Source organism: Notamacropus eugenii, chromosome 4, assembly GCF_028372415.1.
Source record: "Notamacropus eugenii isolate mMacEug1 chromosome 4, mMacEug1.pri_v2, whole genome shotgun sequence".
Taxonomy (NCBI): domain Eukaryota; kingdom Metazoa; phylum Chordata; class Mammalia; order Diprotodontia; family Macropodidae; genus Notamacropus; species Notamacropus eugenii.
This window is the reverse complement of record NC_092875.1, coordinates 248,011,438-248,029,814: the sequence shown is the minus strand read 5'-3', so window position 1 is coordinate 248,029,814 and position 18,377 is coordinate 248,011,438. Positions and strand designations below refer to the sequence as shown.

The 18,377-nt window shown below is 38.7% G+C and overlaps 1 protein-coding gene across 2 annotated transcripts in view; it reads right to left on the bottom strand.

The window, feature by feature from the left end:
- The window catches only part of LAMA3 (laminin subunit alpha 3), a 330,029-nt gene that overhangs the window by 84,947 nt on the left and 226,705 nt on the right, over positions 1–18,377 (bottom strand). For both annotated transcript variants that reach the window (XM_072604400.1, XM_072604399.1), the window contains exons 36-38: positions 14,153–14,297; positions 10,211–10,351; positions 8,980–9,141 (exon numbers count right to left, since the gene is read on the bottom strand). In XM_072604400.1, coding sequence (XP_072460501.1) covers positions 8,980–9,141; positions 10,211–10,351; positions 14,153–14,297 — 448 coding nt within the window. The remainder of the gene's footprint in view (positions 1–8,979; positions 9,142–10,210; positions 10,352–14,152; positions 14,298–18,377) is intronic.

Sequence of the window (18,377 nt, the reverse complement as noted above, 5' to 3'; positions counted from 1 at the left end):
GTTGTCACTCAGTCCCAAACCCAGGTCAGAAAGTTGCAGAGCTCAGATCCATGGTGGGCATCAAGCTAGACTTTGTCCTGCATCAAACCACTCTGGAAATGCTGAAAGCTTTCAGGCCTCTGGCCTGTCCCTGAAACTCTCAACCCTCAATTTTCCAAGAAAGCAGCCACAGGACCAACCCTGGCATTTCCTCCAAAAATATACAGAATCTAGCCCTAATATCAAGTCTGAAGCCAAAAAGTAGGCTGGAAGAAGGAGAAAAACACAGAAACAAAAAGTAATCCCACCATAAAGAGCTATAATGGTGGGAGAGATGCTCAAGACAAAGAAGAAAAGAATGAAAGAAAAAGACAGCTTAGGCACAAACTTAACTAGAATTCCTGGATGACATGAAGCAAGATATTTTTTAGTTAAAAAGTGTTTTTATATGTGAAATAAGAGCAGTTGAGGGAAAAGACTGGAAAAAATAAAATCTATGGAAGAAAGAATTGGAAAGGGAATTAACAGTTTGGTACAAGAAGTTTAAAAAGTACCTTGCTCAAGCAACAAACTACGAAAACGAACATAAGCAAATTAGAAACCAATGACTACACAAAACAACAAGAAATATCAAAGTAGAAAAAACCTGAAAAATGGAAGAAAAATGTTATCACACAGCAAAACCAACTGAAAACATATTAAGGAGAAAACAATTTAAGAATGATTGGGTTATCTGAATGCCATTACCAAAAAAAGTCTTGACATAATATTTTAAGAAATCTTAAAAGAAAATTATCCCAATCTTTTAGAACTGGAGGACAAAGTAGAAAGAGAAAGACTGTACTAGTCACCTCCTGAAAGAAATCCCAAAGTGAAAACTCCTAGAAACACTATAGTCAAAATCCAGAGCTTCAAGGTCAAAGAAAAGCTACAGCAATCAGCCAGAAAAAAATCAAGTACTGAGGAGCCACAGTTAGAATCATACATGATTTAGCAGCCACAACTACAAATGAGAGCAAAACTTGGAATGTGACACTCCGGAAGGCAAAAAATATAAGCTTACAGTTAAGAATTATTTACCCAGCAAAACAACGTATGATGCTACCAGGGGAAAATGGATCTTTAATGAAATAGAGGACGTCTAAGCATTTTTGATTAAAAGATCAGAGCTGCAAAGACACTGTGAAGTTCCAACACAGGAGTTAAGAGAAACATAAAAAAAATGATAAACATGAATGAACAACGATAAAGGACTAAACAAAGACAAGCTGTTATTCGTGGGCATACATTGCTTTCATTTGAATGTAAGTCATCACATTCAAATTGCTGCTTATGTTCAAATATGGGGAGATAATCCATGCATCCCTTCTGAACTCTATCATTATTGGGGTCATAGAGGGAATTTAATTAGACAAGGTCGGGAGTTGTTTAGTTATGTTTTTGATGATCTTAACTGAAGAATGGAAAGAGAAGGGAGGGAGACTACACTGGGGTGGGGAGGAAAGGAAGATGAGGGAAAAGGAAAATCAGGGTGCACAAGTATACATCTGTAGAGACAAGAAGGAGCATTGGGGGGAGTAGCTCAATCTTTTAATGGGAGTGAAAGGGGAAATGGCAAGAGGGGTAAATAGAGGGAGGTTAGGTCAAGAGAGATACTAGTCTTAAGCAAAACAAATTCTATGGATTTACAGCTATTTTAGAAGAGGAAAAACATGGGAATGTGAAAAGGTGCCCATAAATGATTGAATATGGTATATAAGGGTGATGGAATACTATTGTACTGTAAGAAATGATGAAGGGGATGGAAGACTTACAGGTCCTAACACAGAGTGAAGTGAATAGGACTGGGAGTACAATTAATATAATGGCAACATTATGTTAAGGACAAACAACTTTGAAAGATTAGGAGCTCTGACCCGCATAATGACCAACCACATTTCCAGAAGACTAATGAGGAAATGTGCTGAGAGGGAAGGGTATTTTTGGATGTGACCAATGATGAAATTTATTTTGCTCAACTATACATGTTTGTAATAGGGGCTTTATTTTTCTTTGGTTCTCCATGGAGGAGAGGTGGAGGCAGATTTTAGGGGAGTGAAAGAATACAATATAACTATATAATTTTTTTTTTAAGATGCAAGAGCTTTGGTGGATTCAGGTTCAAAACGAGGCAACGATGGGACTCGGAAGACAAAAGCATTTTAAGTGCACTAAGAGAGGAAGGTCAGATCACATCTTGAGTGTTGTATTCACTTCTGGGCACACAGTTTAGGAACAGCATTGATAATCTGGAGTATAGACAGAGGAGGAAAACCAGGATGTTACAGGGATTGGAGATGAAGATATATGAGAATCCACTGAAGGAATGGGGAATATTTTGCCTGGAAAAGAGAATACTTAGGGGAAACATGAAACCTGTCTCTAAGTTGTGTATGCTGCTACACAAGGGTAGAGACTGCGTTTCAGCTACATTTTGTATCTTCTCTCTAGTTGTCATCCAGTCATTCAGTTGTATCTGACTGTGACCCTGTGGACTTGTTCATGGGGTTTTCTTGGCAAAGATACTGGAGTGGTTTGTCATTTCCTTATTCAGTTCATTTTACAGATGTGAAAACTGAAGCAAACGGCCCCAGGTAGGAAGTGTCTGAGACAGATCTGGAAAGGAATTCAACAAGATGGGAACAAAAGAAACTTTCTAGCTATAGAAACATTTGAGGAGTCAGAGGAGCTTTCATGTTTTAACAATAACTGGAGATTTTATAACAGCAGCATCTAGGGAAAACCTTGCTTTCTGTATCTGTAAAATGAATTGTAAGGTCCTTTTTTAGCTCTAAATTCTAGGATAGATTCTATGTGCCTTAGAAAGAAGTGGATTCCTCAGCTGATAAATGGTCAAAGGGTACGAACAGGCAATTTTCAGAGAAAGAAATTAAAGCTATCTATAATCATATGGATGAATGCTCTAAATCACTATTGATTAGAAAGATGCAAATCAAAACAACTCTGAGGTACCACATCACACCTATCAGATTGGTTAACATGACAAAACAGGAAAATGATAAATGTTGGAGAAGATGTGGGAGAGTTGGAATACTGATTAATTGGTAGTGGAGCTGTGAACTGATCCAATAATTCTGGAGAGCAATTTGGGACTATGTCCAAAGGGCTACAAAAATGTGCATACCCTTTGACCCAGCAATATCGCTTCTAGGACGGTATCCCCAAGAGATCATAAAAATGGGAAAGGATCCCATGTGTACAAAAATATTTATAGCAGCTCTCTTTGTGGCAGCCCAAAACTGGAAATCAAGAAAATGCCCATCAATTGGGGAATGGCTGAACAAGTTGTGGTATATGAGTATAATGGAATACTATTATGCTATAAGAAATAATGAACAGGAAGACTTCAGAGAGGCCTGATGAGGAGTAAAAGGAGCAGAACCAGGAGAACTTTGTATACAACAACAACTACAGTGTGTGAGAAATTTTTCTGATAGACTTAATCCTTCATTGCACTGCAAGGACCTAAAAAACTCCCAGTGAACTCGAGGCAAAATGCCTTCCACATCCAGAGAAAGAACTATGGAATTGGACTGCAGAATGAAGTAGACCATTTTCCCTTGTGTTATGTTATGTTTTGTTTTGTTTTATGGCTTCTCCCATTCATTTCTATTCTTCTGTGCAATATGACTAAAGTGAGAATGTATTTAAGAAGAATGTATATGTAGAACCATAAGATTGCACGCCATCTCAGGGAGGGAGATGGGAGGGAGGAGGGAAGGAAAGGGAGGGAGGGGAAAAAATCTAAGCTATATGGAAGTGATTGTAGAAAACTGAAAACAAATAAAATAATTAAAAAAAGAAAGAAGGAACTGGAATTCTATTAACTGAAAGTAGAGGAATGGGGATGAGAGGCAGATTAATTACTAGGACCAGGACTGTGAATCTTTGAGGTCTCTTATACTCCTAAGCCTAGGAGGGGCAATGTGGTATAGTACAAAGGGCATGGGACCTGGGATGAGAGAGACCTGGGTTCAAATCCCACTTCTGACACTTAGTAGCTGTATGAATTTAAGCAGCTCATCTAACCTCTCTGAGCCTTAGTCTCGTCATCTGCGAAATGAAAGATTTGGCCTTAAGGATGTCTGCAATCCCATCTCGTTCTAAATCTATAACTATATGATTCTTCTAATTAAAAAATCTATGATGTCCATCAATTGGGGAACAGCTGAAGAAGCTGTGGTTTTTGCTTGTGATGAAATATTATTATAATATTATAAGAAATGACAAGCAGGATGATTTCAGAAAAATCTGGAAAGACTTACATGAACTGATGCACAGTGAAGTAAGGAGAACCAGGAGTACACGGCACACAGTAACAGCAGTATTGTACCATGAAGAACTGTAAATGACTTGGCTATTCACAGCAATACAATGATCTAAGACAATCTCAAAGGGCTCATGATGAAGCCTGCTACCTGCCTCCCGAGAAAGAACAAATATTGTCTGAATACACACAATATCTTTCTCTTTCTTTCTTCCTTTTTCTTTCTTTCTCTTTCTTTCTTTCTTTCTTTTTCTCTTTCTCTCTATCCCTTTCTCTCTCCCTTCCCCCTCCCTTTTTCCTCCCTCTCTTCCTTCCTTCCTTCCTTCCTTCCTTCCTTCCTTCCTTCCTTCCTTCCTTCCTTCCTTCCTTCCTTTCTTCCTTCCTTCCTTCCTTCCTTCACCTTCTTATATAAAATGACTAATATGGAAAGGTTTTACATGATTGCACGTGTATAGCTTATATCAGATTGCTTATAACCTTGGGGAGGATGGAGAGGAAGAAAGAAGGGAGGAATAGAATTTGGAATTCAAAACAAAACAAAAAATCAAACCAAATGTTAAAAACTGTTTTAACATGTAATTGAGGGAAAATATTTAAAAATTTTTAAATTAGTTTTAACATTTAAAAAAGTCTATGATCCTTTGACTTTACCAATGGACCAGTTCCTGATCTGTATCTGATCTGAAGGTAAGCTTTTTACCATTCAGGCTATAAAAGCTGAGCATTCTTAGTCCAGAGGAACATGTGTTCCTATTAGCAGACTTGGCTTTTCATAAACATCCATTTCATAAAATCACAGATTCAGAGACAGAAGGAACCTTATAGATCATCTAATTCTTTTTAGATATGAAGTCATTAAGTGACTTGTTGAAGATAGCACAAGTGGTAAAGACAGGATTCCTTTTAATTCCAGACCAGTACCCCTTCTAAAATACCAGTTATCCCTTATAAACATTGATTAAATTTGGGGTTATATCTGTGTGTATAGGAGCAGATGGACATCACCCCAAATAACTTCTATACCCAATCACCAGAGAAGAGACTTAAGGATCACATGCTTTGATTCTCCCTTCTCTCTAAGTCATCCCTGATTGAGATATGACCTTTCTTAGATAAAACAAAAGTCACAGAGGTAGAGCTACATCCCAAGGGGTAGCCTAGAGAGGAGAATTGAGAGTGAAGGATCTCAAAAGCACCCACACTATCACATCAAGTCAACGATAGTTGAATGTAAGCATTTCAGGAGATAGCACTGGGTCCCTAGACCTCAACTGGTTTTTCTTGGAACTTAATAGCTTTTTAAGTAAAAGAGATATCTAAACATAAAAGCAATGTTATTCTAAATGAGCATCTTAAATCTGCTTGAAAAAGGTAGGATTATTTAGCTGTTTTAACTAGCTAAAAGAGGAAGGGGAGGAGCGAGAGAGTGAGAAGAGGACAAGGAGGAAGGATAGGCACTTACAAACATTAACACCCATAACCCAAAACTGGATTTGGAATCAGAAGGTTTGGATTGAGTTTCTGGCTCTGTCACTTGACCTTGAACCTCTCTGAGACTCAGATATCTTCCTGTAATATGTTGACACTAATACTTCTAATATCTACTTCTCAGGATCACTGAAAGAAGAGTACTTTGCAAGGTGCTATACATTATTGAAGAAATGCATAGTAATTCACCCAGGTAACAGAATTAGGGATTTGGGGCCCATAAGGAGTAGCTTGAGCCAAACTAGTGGTAGCATAGATCTTTCCTATGCCTGATCCCTTTGACATTCCAGAAGGAGACTGCTGGGTTTATAAAATGCCTGAGTACAATTCCTAATTAACTGAGTTGGTTGCTATTCTTGAATCTTATATGGCTGATATTTTATTGTATTTGCTTCCTTTAATAATCCTCTGAATCATTCCATTTTCTATCCTTTGTTATTCTGACAAGAAGCTTTATAATAACTTTAAAACAAAGGATTGATGACAAAATGTCGTTTAAAAACGGTCATTTGCAGCAGTGTGTTTGAATGTTAATTTTGATACAGCTAGTGTAGGAGAGATAGCACTGGGCATGGTTTCATTTGGTGGGTGGATTACCGAAAGAACAGAGAGAAGGTGCCAACATTTCTACTGTTCTTCCCTGATTGAGGTGAAAGCGGTTCCTTATAAAATGAATGCATTCAGCTTTTGGTCAGTGAAGAACCCTCCCCTTTTTGCAAACAAGCCCTCTGCCCTATTAGATTTCATAGAGAACTTACTTGCCCACAGGAACATTGGTCAATTACTTAAGCAACTAACTTATTTTAAATTTAAAAGGGGTTACTCCAAATGTAGGAAGAAAAAGTCCTAACTATTACTATCCTAATCGATTATATTATTTATTGGTTTCTATACTCTGCAGTTGTCTTTATATTAGATCAAGGCAGATGAGTCTTGTAAGCTTGGTGAGACAAGAGATCAATGCTAACTTCCTTAGCCAGATTTGACTATTGATGCTACTGAGGCTTGGGGGGGCTGAGAAGAAGGAAGAAGGATATTGGAAAAGGTATGTGTATCTGTTGGGGTGGTGGCCACAGATACTCTTCAGTCAGTGTTCATTGCCAACATTATTTGCTCTGCTTGAAAATCCTTATGAGTTCTGCACAGGGAAGGAAGCCATTGAAGCATATTTATAGGAAGGTCCTCTTTTAAAACATGAATGAATTTGCTACTGATCTGCACAAGTGTTGAATGGCCAATGTACTCTGGATTTCTGCCTTAAGAAGAGAAGACTGAAGGAGAATGTGACCAGGGACTTCAAATATTTGAAAGGCTGTCAGGTTTAGGTGTCTTCTGTTGAGCCTCAAGGGATAAAACTCAGACCAAAAGGTAGAAATGTCAAGAGAGCAGATTTCAGGCCAGTATAAGGAAAAAGCCTAAAAATCCCAGCTATCTGCAATTGGAATAGGCTGCCTTAAGGAGATAATAAGGTCTAGAAGTTTGAATCAGTACAACCACTTGTTAAGGAAACGGTACAAAAAAAGTTATGTTGAAGGTGTGTGTGTAGTGGTGGTGTTGGTGAGGGTAGCTCAAACCTCTGTGGTCTAACCTAAAAATTCTAGACTTGATAATCCAGGTCCAGGAACTGAGTTCCCACTAAAATGAGGTCACTCTTTAAGAGGGCTCAGAACTGTCTGATAAATCATCTCTTTAGTGTATTCTTTTTATAACCTGGTGCCCAGTCTTTCATGTCAAGACCTCAAGAGGTCCTTCATGCCAGAAGACATGCATGACAAAAAAAGAGACCCTTTTCTCCTCTAGTGTTTTGAAAACATAAGACAGAGGGATGTCAAAAAACAGCAGAAAAAGTTTTTCCCTTTCTGCAAAAGTAGTGGAGAGCAGGACAATATGGTTATTCAAATTTAAATTAATCTAATCAGGGCCTGAGTGAAGAATGCTAAGGAGCTCTCTTTGGACTCAGTATGATCTTTTGCCAGGCCACAATGAAGCTGGACAAAACTGGGGGCTTCATTTCTTCCAGATGGGTAGCTTTCATAATGAATTATAAAAGTTAGCATTTACACAGGATTGCAAAGCACTTTCCAAATATTATCTCATTTGATCCTCAACAACCCTTGGAGTTAGGTGTCGTTATTATCTTCACTCTTCAGGTGAGAAAACTAAGGAAAACAGAGGCTAAGTGACTTGCCCAGGATCATGAAGTTAAGTAAGTGTCTGATCAGGTCTTCCAGACTCTAGGTGCCTGATTCTACCCCCTGCATCACATAGCTGCTTTCAAATAATATCTCACTGCTATCAACCCTATTTCACATGTACTGAAATGGAAATTTTAAAAAAGACCATTCACTAAGTCAGTGGTGTGATCAGGGAAAACCCAGGCACTTCAAACTCAATGGTGTCTCCATCAGACCTCTGGTAAAGTGCTGCTATCAATAGAGAAAAACAGGAAAATTAGATTATGCCTAAAGGAACCATATATAGTGAAACAATATCCATACTGAGCCTGTATGCACTAAATATAAATAGCATAGCTTCCACACTCATAAAAAAAAATGAGACAAAAGTGACCCAAGTTACTGTGAACCAAAAGCTAGTTCTTGGAATGTATAATAACCTTATGAAAAAGCACGAGCCAGGGACCTGGCCTACTTTTTCTGGGAAGACTCCATTACATAATAGAAAGAATTATTAGATCTCACTCCAAGACCTACCTTAGTCCCTTGGGTCTTTCTCCCACTTGAGGTGTAACTAGGCATATTTTTCTGTACAAAGACTTGTATACTCTTAATGGCCTTGTTTGTACATTCACCCATCTTCTTTCAGCTATCCTGTGAACCCTTTTAGTACCATGGAGAAAGCGTCACTGTATCTAGAATCAGAGGACATAGATTCAAACCTCATCTCTGTGACTTACTACCTGTGTGAACTTGAACTATCTCCCTGACCCTATTTCCTCATCTGTAAAATTGAGGGAGTTGGATGCCCTCTACCTCTAAGTCTATGATTTTATGAACTCCAGGGGGAGGGACAGAATCTGCCCCTCTTCCATTCACAGTGACACTCACCCCTGGGTAGCTTCTTCAATGATTACATCCTATCACACAATATGGGCTAAGAAGGCTAAAATGGAGGGGGCAAAGGAATTGTCAGCCAAAAGAGTTGGCCGTTCTTTTGACTGTTCTTACCTTGTCCCCCAAGTAGGATGGTGGAGCAATCCAGTATACGCTGTGGACCGAGGAAGGCAGCTCCTGAACATCAGCAACCACACTGTTACTGCCTGGGTTGAATGTGACAGGGATGTCCATTTGATCTGCTGTCTTCAGGTGCCAACCTATCATGTCAACAAACTGGAACATAAAAGCATGGGAACAGAATTCGTTCATGTGTTTCCTCCATGAACTCTGCTGCTGCAGACCTCTTTTAAAAAGTATATTTTATTGATGTGTTTTGTCTTTGTAACATAGTTATTTCACTTCCCACCCTTCTCAAGATTTAATCCAACCTTGTGACAAAGGAAAATAATTGAATAAAAACATCTGCTACAGTGACCATTGTATATGATGTATGTGATTGTATTCCCCATTCTCTGCTGCAGACTTCTTGAGAAATAACTCAAATGTTTACAACAGAAAAGGAATACTGTTATAGATTTCCCATGAAAGCTAGCATCAAAGCCAAATGAAGGTTTAAGCACATGACGCTCAACTTGTTTTGGAATAGCAAAGTCCACCCCAACTTACCCAAAGAAACTTCTCATAGGAGTCATGTGCTAATTGTTAGCCTTCATAACTTTCCAATGTTACATGGAATACAGTGATATCCTTTAAATTTCGTTCCACTGTATAGATAGTTCATATATAGCATAGCTGAAAATCTCTACCAAGTCATAAAGCAATTGAGAAAAAACTATGAGAAAGAAGAAATAATTGATAAACTGATAAATAACATGACAGTCCTTTTCTTGGACAGGGGAATGGTGGGCCCTTCTGAATTGTTCTGAGATTTATAAACCTTTTCCCCTCCTTATCAGTTTATCTCCTTGAAAGAGATAAACAACTAAAAAATAAAATAGGCTTTCTTTTCCTATAGGTTGAGCATGACATCCTGAGAAAATGAGGAAGTGGGTATTGGAATTATGAAGGGGTTTTTTATGATTTAGAAAGAGGGATAGAAAAAAATGAAGTGGTACGTTATTGTGGAAAGAAATTAAAAATTGAGAAATGATGATACGGAAAGAAGGGGCAAGGGAGAAAGTACCCTAAATCTGGTATTTCAGATCATTATCACCCATGCTCATCATCATCAAGACTGACAAAGCAAAGAGTTGAAAAAGTTGAAATTTCAGATGAATTTCTTGGCCCCTTCTCAATACGTGGCAACTAAGTAAAAGTAGAAAGACTGCAATGCCTGGCATACCTTAGCCCTCCGCTTATTTGTACTCTGACAGTGGTCACTTATTCCAAAACAGAAGCAGCTGGTACATCCCTTTGGATTGGTAGGGTTCAAGTAAAATGACCCCTTCCGGCAAACATTACACTCTGCACCTTCTATATTTTCCTATTAAAACAGAAAGAAAATGAGGTCAGTAATTTTTTTTTAAGATCCTGGTAGCATTTTGTTGTTCTTAAATTCTATGAAAATAAAAAGTATTGGCATATAGATGGTTACAAAACATCAAAAGAAATGGATGACTGGGCATGGATTGCTTGCGTTTGGGAGTTTTGAGCTTCAGTGTGTTAAACTTCTGAGGTGTTTGTACCAAATCTGGCATGGATATGGTGAGCCTCTGGGAGGGGGAGTTACCAAGCTGCCTAAGGAGAACCAAATTGGCCCAGGTTAAAACTGAATAGACCAAAGCTTTCATGCCAGTCAGTAGTTGGATGGGACCAGTGAGTGGCCATTATAGTTTCAGCATAGGTAAAATAGGAAGACTCAGTTTCCAAAAAAAAGACACAGGATGCTAAAATTCCATACCAGACACATATGAAAAGTACCCAAAATATGGTCAGTTTATGCCCCATCAAAATATTAATTTAATTTATTATTAATTATATGATATAATTATTAATTAATTTTAATTAACTAATAATTTATTATATAATATATAAATTATAAATTAATTAATTTGAATAAGTAGTTGTCCTCACAGATGCCATCATTATCAAAACAGCTGTTTGGAGAGCTCCAGAACCAGGCTATCCATTGTCATCACAAAATATACTCAAGCTTTAGAGAGAAAGGACACAGCAGAAATAGGAGAGCTTTAAATAAGCAGAAAACCAGCTCACTATTCATGACCTGGGAGTAATCACCCTTCTGCCAGAAGGTGGATAGCATGTTTCATTATTCATGCTACAGAATCATGATTGGTCACCGTGTAGATCAGAGTTTTAAAGTCTTATAAAGTTTTTTTGCTTTTACAATGTTTGCTCTTATTATATAGTGTTCTCTCTGTTCCGCTCACTTTTCTCTGCATCAGTTCATATAAGCCTTTATAGGTTTTACTTCCTTTAATGCTTCTTGTATTGGTTTGGAAGTGGGTAAAGGAGAGAGAAAACACAATTTTTGTTAGTTGAAAATTTTAATTAAAAAAGAGAAGGATTTATTAAATTACTAAGCAGAAGGCACTGTGCTTAGTGCTGGAGCTACAAAGACAAAACCTTCAAAGAGTTTATATTTACCTTCTCCTTAGGAAAGAAAATAAACATTCATATAATATTACTACGTGCCAGGCACTATGCTAAATGTTCTGCAAATATCTTCTCTGATCCTCACAACAACCCTGAGAGTTAAGTTATTGTGATTATACCATTTTTACAGTTGAACAAACTGAGGCAGAGTTAAGTGATTCAGCCTAATACAGATTTGAACTCGAGTCTTTTTGACTCCCAGTCCCAGCACTCTATCCATTACTCTACTAGTTGCCTCTGCTAGATATTTTTCTGAAACATACACAGAGTACTTTTTGAGGTTACTTTAAAGGAGCCTGTCCTCAGTAGGCTTTAGCTCTCTTCATTAATCGCCTTTTCACATAGTTAAGTTTCCTTTTAAAAAACTGTTCATTTCCTAAGATTTCTTGGTTTTTTTCCACAGCCTCCATGTAGAAACCCTTCTGCCTCAGTGCAGAACTATAGGAACCTGTTGATCCTCTTGGCTTTGCCCCCACTACAGTCTTTCTGCCAGAGAATAGCCAAAATTCATGAGATTTAAAAAGGAATGGAGGTGAAACAGGTCAAGGAGATCATGGGAAACAGCAAAGATCTGTGTGACAGGGGACTGGGCTCTCCTGAGAAAAGTCAAAAGCTAGGAAAGGGGACTTGTTTCCACAGACTCAATTAGAAATCTTAATATGAGGCTTCTTATATTTCGGTACTGGGACGCTCTCTCCAGTGAAAGAGATCGCAACCTAACCACACCTCAATCTATGTAGTGTTGACCTGAAAACTTGGTTAAGAAAAGGCAACATGGCTAAATGCATACATTTTATGATTTAATTAATTAATTGATCAATTCCCCATAAAGAAAACAGTTACATAATGCATTATGGAGCCAGAAATGTTCTGGCTACCCAGTGCAGAAATCTTCTGGATTATATACATTTTGCTGTGAGAAAGGAACTCTCCTAATTGAGCAAATCATAAATTCAGTAAGACAGGACAATTAACAAAGTAATGTTGGTCAAGCCTTGGGATTCCAGCTGGGTAAACACATGTCTTGGTGACGAGAAAGGAAATCCCACCACTAGTGAGTGGCAGGCTTCCTGCCCTAAACAGATAACTGACATAGGAAAAGGCTAAACAAAGTTCAATAGAAATTACGACCTAAGATGTCTATTTTTCTTCACCATTAATATGCCATAACATAGTATATGTCTACAGATAATAAGATACAAAGGAAAGCCTCATTATTCAAGATATAGTGTCTTAGGTTAAAGGTCTCCTTAAGGAGTGTAGAGTCGGCCTTGGCTGGCTTTTGCTGACATAGGAAGAGGCACTCTCTGAGTTTGCTTCAGAGAGAACAAAGAGATTATTCTAAAATTTTATATTAAACATTATCAGTAGTGATATAGTATCATGGAGAGTGAGTAGCCTTTGAACTGGGCAGAGTTAGTTCAAGGGCCACCTCAGACACGACTGCATGACCCTGGGCAGGTCACTTAACCTCTTGATGCACTAGGCAACTCTCTCCAACTAGAAGTTGCAGAACGGGGCCTCACCTGCATTGATGGTGGAGGTGCCTTACCTGGAAGTTCCCTGTGTCAGTAAAATCCCAGGTCCTGGCCCTATCCCTATGGGTAAGTCCACATTTCCTTGAATTGTTGTTGTTCAGTTATTTTTCAGGCTCTCTGTGACCCAGTTCTGGGGTTTTCTTGGTAAAGATCTTAGAATGGTTTGCCATTTCCTTCTCCAGTTCATTTTACAGAGGAGGAAACTGAGGCAAACAGGGTCACACAGCTAGTAAGTGTCTGATGCTGATTTGAATTCATAAAGATGAGTCTTCCTGAATCCAAGCCCAGTGCTCTATATCCACTGCACCACCTACCTTGAATATTATTCCACAATTCAATACTTCAGAAATGAATTTTAGCTTCAGCACAGACCAGATTGCAACACCCCTGAATTTTGGTCAGTTAACTTAAAAAATACCGATCCTCTGGCTGGTCCTTGAACAGTAGCTATCCAGCTCAAAAAGATCTTACAGAGCTTACGTAATTCCAGCCTTATCTTCAAAAACCCAGGGTCATCTCCAGGACACAATAAGGTATCTCACTTTAGGATGTTAATGGAGGTTTAGGACTACATATTGCCTAAATATATCAACTGGGTTAGTGGGGTCACACTCAAATGAAAAGGGACCCCAGCTGACTGTTCTTGACTTAAAAAAACCCACAAATTAACATTATCTATATTGTATTTTTTTTTAAAGAAAACATTTCCCATTTCCATTTTAATATGGTTCCCTTGCACTCTGAGTTGTGGAACCTTGGGACTGGCTGTGGAGCCTTAAGTCTGGCACCTCTGACCTAGCTGACAATCAGTCAGTATTTATTAAGCACCTACTATGTTTCAGGCCCTGTTCAAAGCTGCTAGGCAGAGGAAGACCTGAATTCAAACACAGCCTGTGATACTTTCTAGCTGTATGATCCTAGGCAAGTCTCTTAACTTCTTTTGGGCTCAGTTTCCTCTTCTGTAAAATGAGGATCATAATAGTACCTTTCTGTCAAGGGCAAAATAATATTTGTAAAAGCACTTTGCAAACCTTATAGCATTATGTAAAGGCTAATTATTGATAAATGAAACAAAATAAAAACCCACCCCTTATTTGTTAGCTTCTGATCATTTTTTTGATGTATCTTACCTTACAAAGGCATACACCTGTCCGTGGGTCACAGACTCCCGACTCAGTCCCATCTCGGTTACAATGGCAAGGAATACATTCAGGGAAACGGTAAAACCCAGATGCACAGCGATCACACTGACGTCCCATTACTCTGGGTTTGCATCTTTATAAAGCCAAAGGGAGAACATACTCATTATTTTCCTTAGATCATTTATCTCACATCCACCTATAATGTAATGCTGGGCAAGGTGCCACACCAAGGCAATTAAACAGACACTAGCTACACCTATGAATCCTCCTATATGAGTCCTATAATTTCAGAGCCACCAGATTTGAGAGAGAGAAACAGCCTCAGAGGTTCATTTAATCCATACCTCTCTTTTTATAGTCCAGTCCTTGTGAGGTTAAGTGATTTGTGGTCAGGACAGCACTTACATCTTATTTTCATCTATGCTGTCTCCTGCACTCACACACGAACATAAAAAGTTCCCTCACCAATTGCCCCCTCCAGGCTGGCTAATTTGGAATGCTGGCAAAGACATGTTACTCTGAGAAGAGGTACATAGGGCTTCACCAGATTGCCAAGAACCCTTGCCTTAAAATTAGGTTTTCCAGGGGTCAGTGAGCAGATGCTGGATTAGAGGTTTTTAACTTTTTTGTGTGAGGGATCCCTTTGGCAGTCTGGTAATGCCTAGGGACCACTTTCTCAGAATAATGTTTTAAAATTTAAAAAAATAATCCATAGGATTACAAAGAAAACCAATTACAGTGAAATACAGTAATCAAAATATATACCAAAAAAGCTTATGGTTAAGAATCTCTGCCCTAGAGGAATTATTTCAAGATTGTCACCTTCTGGATATGGGAATACTGGGACAGTAATGCATTGTTGATGGAGTTGTGAACTGATCCAACAATTCTGGGAACTATGCCTGAAGGATTATAAAACTGTGCATACCCTTTGATCCAGCAATACTCTGCTAGGTCTGTATCCCAAAGATATTTTTAAGAAAAGGGAAAAGGATCTATTTGTACAAAAATATCTATAACAGCTCTTTTTGGGGTAAGAATTGGACATTGAGGGGATGCCCATCGATTGGGGAATGGCTGGTCTATGTGGTACATGATGGTATCTTATTGTTCTCTAAGAAATGACAAGTAGGACGAGGTCAGAAAAAAACCTGGAAAGACTTACACAAACTGACGCTGAGTAAAGTGAGCGGAACGAAGACAGTGTTGTACACAGTAATAGCAATGTTGTTCAATGAAGAACTATGAATGACCTGGCTATTCTTAGCAATTTAATGATCCAGGATAATCCCAAAGAACTCAAGACGAAACATGGTATCTGTCTCCAGAGAAAGAAGTGATATTGTCTAAATGCAAACAACTTCTTTCTTTCTTTCTTTCTTTTCTTCCTTCCTTCCTTCCTTCCTTCCTTCCTTCCTTCCTTCCTTCCTTCCTTCCTTCCTTCCTTCCTTTCTTTCTTTCTTTCTTTCTTTCTTTTTCTTTCTTTCTCTCTCTCTCTTTCTTTCTCAATTTCTTCCTCTTTCTTATTCTATTTTTCTTTCTCTCTTTTCTTCTTTCTCTTTCTCTTTCATTCTTCCTTCCTTCCTATCTGTATTTTCTTGTACAAAATAACAAACATGGAAATGTTTTACATGATTGCATATGTACAACCTACATTGGATTGTTTACCCATCTCAGGGAGCAGGGAGAGAAAGGGGGAGGAAAGGATAGAATTTAGAACTCAAAACATAAAAAAAAAATTAAAATTATTTGAACATGTAATTGGGGAAAAATTAAATATAATTTTTAAAAAGATTGTCCATTTCCCAGTCCCTGCCAAAATAACTCCCTATCCTCTTGCTGATATCTGAATTTTTTATAACAAGGGAAAAGTCTTTCATTGCATAGTCAGGGATAAAATGTGGCTGAGGTAACACCAGTAAAAATGTGTTATATTTAGGATATAATCAAAAAGCAACAGTTACAGAATCATAGAACTGTAGGCTCAGATGAGAGCTTATAGGTCACCTAGCCCAACACTCATTCAAATCAGGAATGGACACTTATCTCTGACAAGTAGTCATCCATTCTCCACCCACTGCAAACCTTAAAGTGCCATATAAAAAGCTAGCTATTGTTATATATGTTACTAAAGACAATTTTATTTCCTTTTGGGACAGACATTTGGATATTTTCCAACTTTTCTAAATACTAGGACATTTTATTAGTTATTAGATCCTTTCTTATTTTGATTATTTGGAGGAGCTAAAAGAGAACAAGTCTGCATTAGACACAAAACACAGAGAGAGAGGAAACTGGGGAGAAAAGATGAACTTCATGGACCTCATAACTGCCTCAGGTTGACTCTGTCTGGCTTTATATGGATGAGGAGAAATAGAGCTGTGCAATGAACTTTTAAAAATCTTCTTATATAGTGAGAAGACAGCTCTTCACAAAACGTATGAAGATTTTTTTTTTTTGTTTAATTTTTGATCATGGTTGCTTCACCTAAAGGAGCTGGTCCCTGGAGATTTTTTAATGGAAGGATCACTATACATGCTGAATGCTGAGTGGTCCAGATGGTAAGAGCTATAGGAGTTCAGGGGCAGGAGAGGTCCCAGTGGGCAGATGCCAGCAGGAAGACATGACCAAAGAAATTAGCTGGGTCTGGAGGATTTGTACTGTAGGCTAAAGAAAGGTGGTAAAAAAAAAAAAAAGCATCCCTTTTAACATTATGGAAAAACTAAAAATAAATGTTGTATAGGATGGGAATAAGAAGTGAAGACATTTGAGACAGACAAGTTGTAGATTAAAAACCCCAGGGCTGGAAAATCCCATTTATAGATGAGTAACCTGGGATATAAAACACTTAAGTGCTTTGTCCACAGGTAGTAAGCAGAAGAGCCAGAATTCAAACCTAAGTACAGAAAATTCATTGCTCACACCGCAGGTTACTCCAGAAAGTTTGGGAAGAGGTGACTTTTTATGAGCTGGGTAGGAGGAAGCTTGATGATTAGGAGAATGCAGATGCTTCAGGGTAGGAATGGGATGAGCAGGTGAGCTTGAAGACTGGAAGGAGAAGGTGAAGATTGAAAGCAAGTAGAAAATAGGAAGATGGAAAGTCAAGAAATGAAAGACCACTGAGCATGCAAATCACTATGCAAATATAGCAACAAAGAAAGATTGGTGTGTGAGTGTGACAAAAGAAGAATAAAATTAAAAATGGTTGATGGCATTGTATTTGATGTCAAAAGATCTAGGTTCAAATCTCCCCTGTGCTCTTTAGTTTCTATGTGACTTTGGGCAATTTTTATTTCTCTGAGACTCAGTTTCCTAATCTATAAATGAGGTAGTTGAACCTCTAGGATTTCTATCAACCGTGTGCGTGTGTTCGTCCTTTGTTGCCAAAGAAGACCACATCATCAGAGAAATAATGACATGGCTTGCACTTGACTCTATTCTGAGTGAGGGAGGGCTGAGCAGGTCACCAGCCTCACTTCTCTTCCAGAGCCATCTGAATCTAGTGACCAGATAGATAATCATCAGGATGACTGAAGATGACCCAGAATGAGGCAACTGGGGTTAAATGACTTGCCCAAGGTCACACAGCTAGTGAGTGTCAAGTGTCTGAGGTGAGGGCAGCTAGGTGGTGCAGTGGATGAAGCACTACTGCAGAAGTCAAGAGGACCTGAGTTCAAATCTCACCTCAGACACTTGATACTCACTAGCTGTGTGACCTTGGGCAAGTCACTTAACCCCAATTGCCTCATCCTGGGTCATCTTCAGTCATCCTGATGAATATTTGATCACTGGATTCAGATGGCTCTGGAGGAGAAGTAAGGCTGGTGACCTTGCACAGCCCTCCCTCACTCAAAACAAAGTCAAATGCAAGTCATGTCATCAACTGGATGTCTAACAGAATGAGCCCTGAATTTGGAGCCTGGGTTTGAATCCAGGCTTTGTCATTTTCCATTTGTGTGACATGAAAAAGATTGGACCAGATGGTCTTTAAGGTCTCTCCCAGCATTAAACCCTGGGATCCGCTTATGTCTCAAGACCCTTGGGTCCTTGCTGTCCTAAAATAAATCTGACCTTGAGACATTCCTCCATGTGAAATTTCTGCTTGTAAGGGAGTTGCCCTGATTGACATTTCAGAGGTTGCTTACAGGCAGGCAGACTCCAGCAGATACCCACCCCATGGCACATGAAAACTCCAGGAGAGCTGCACTGGGGT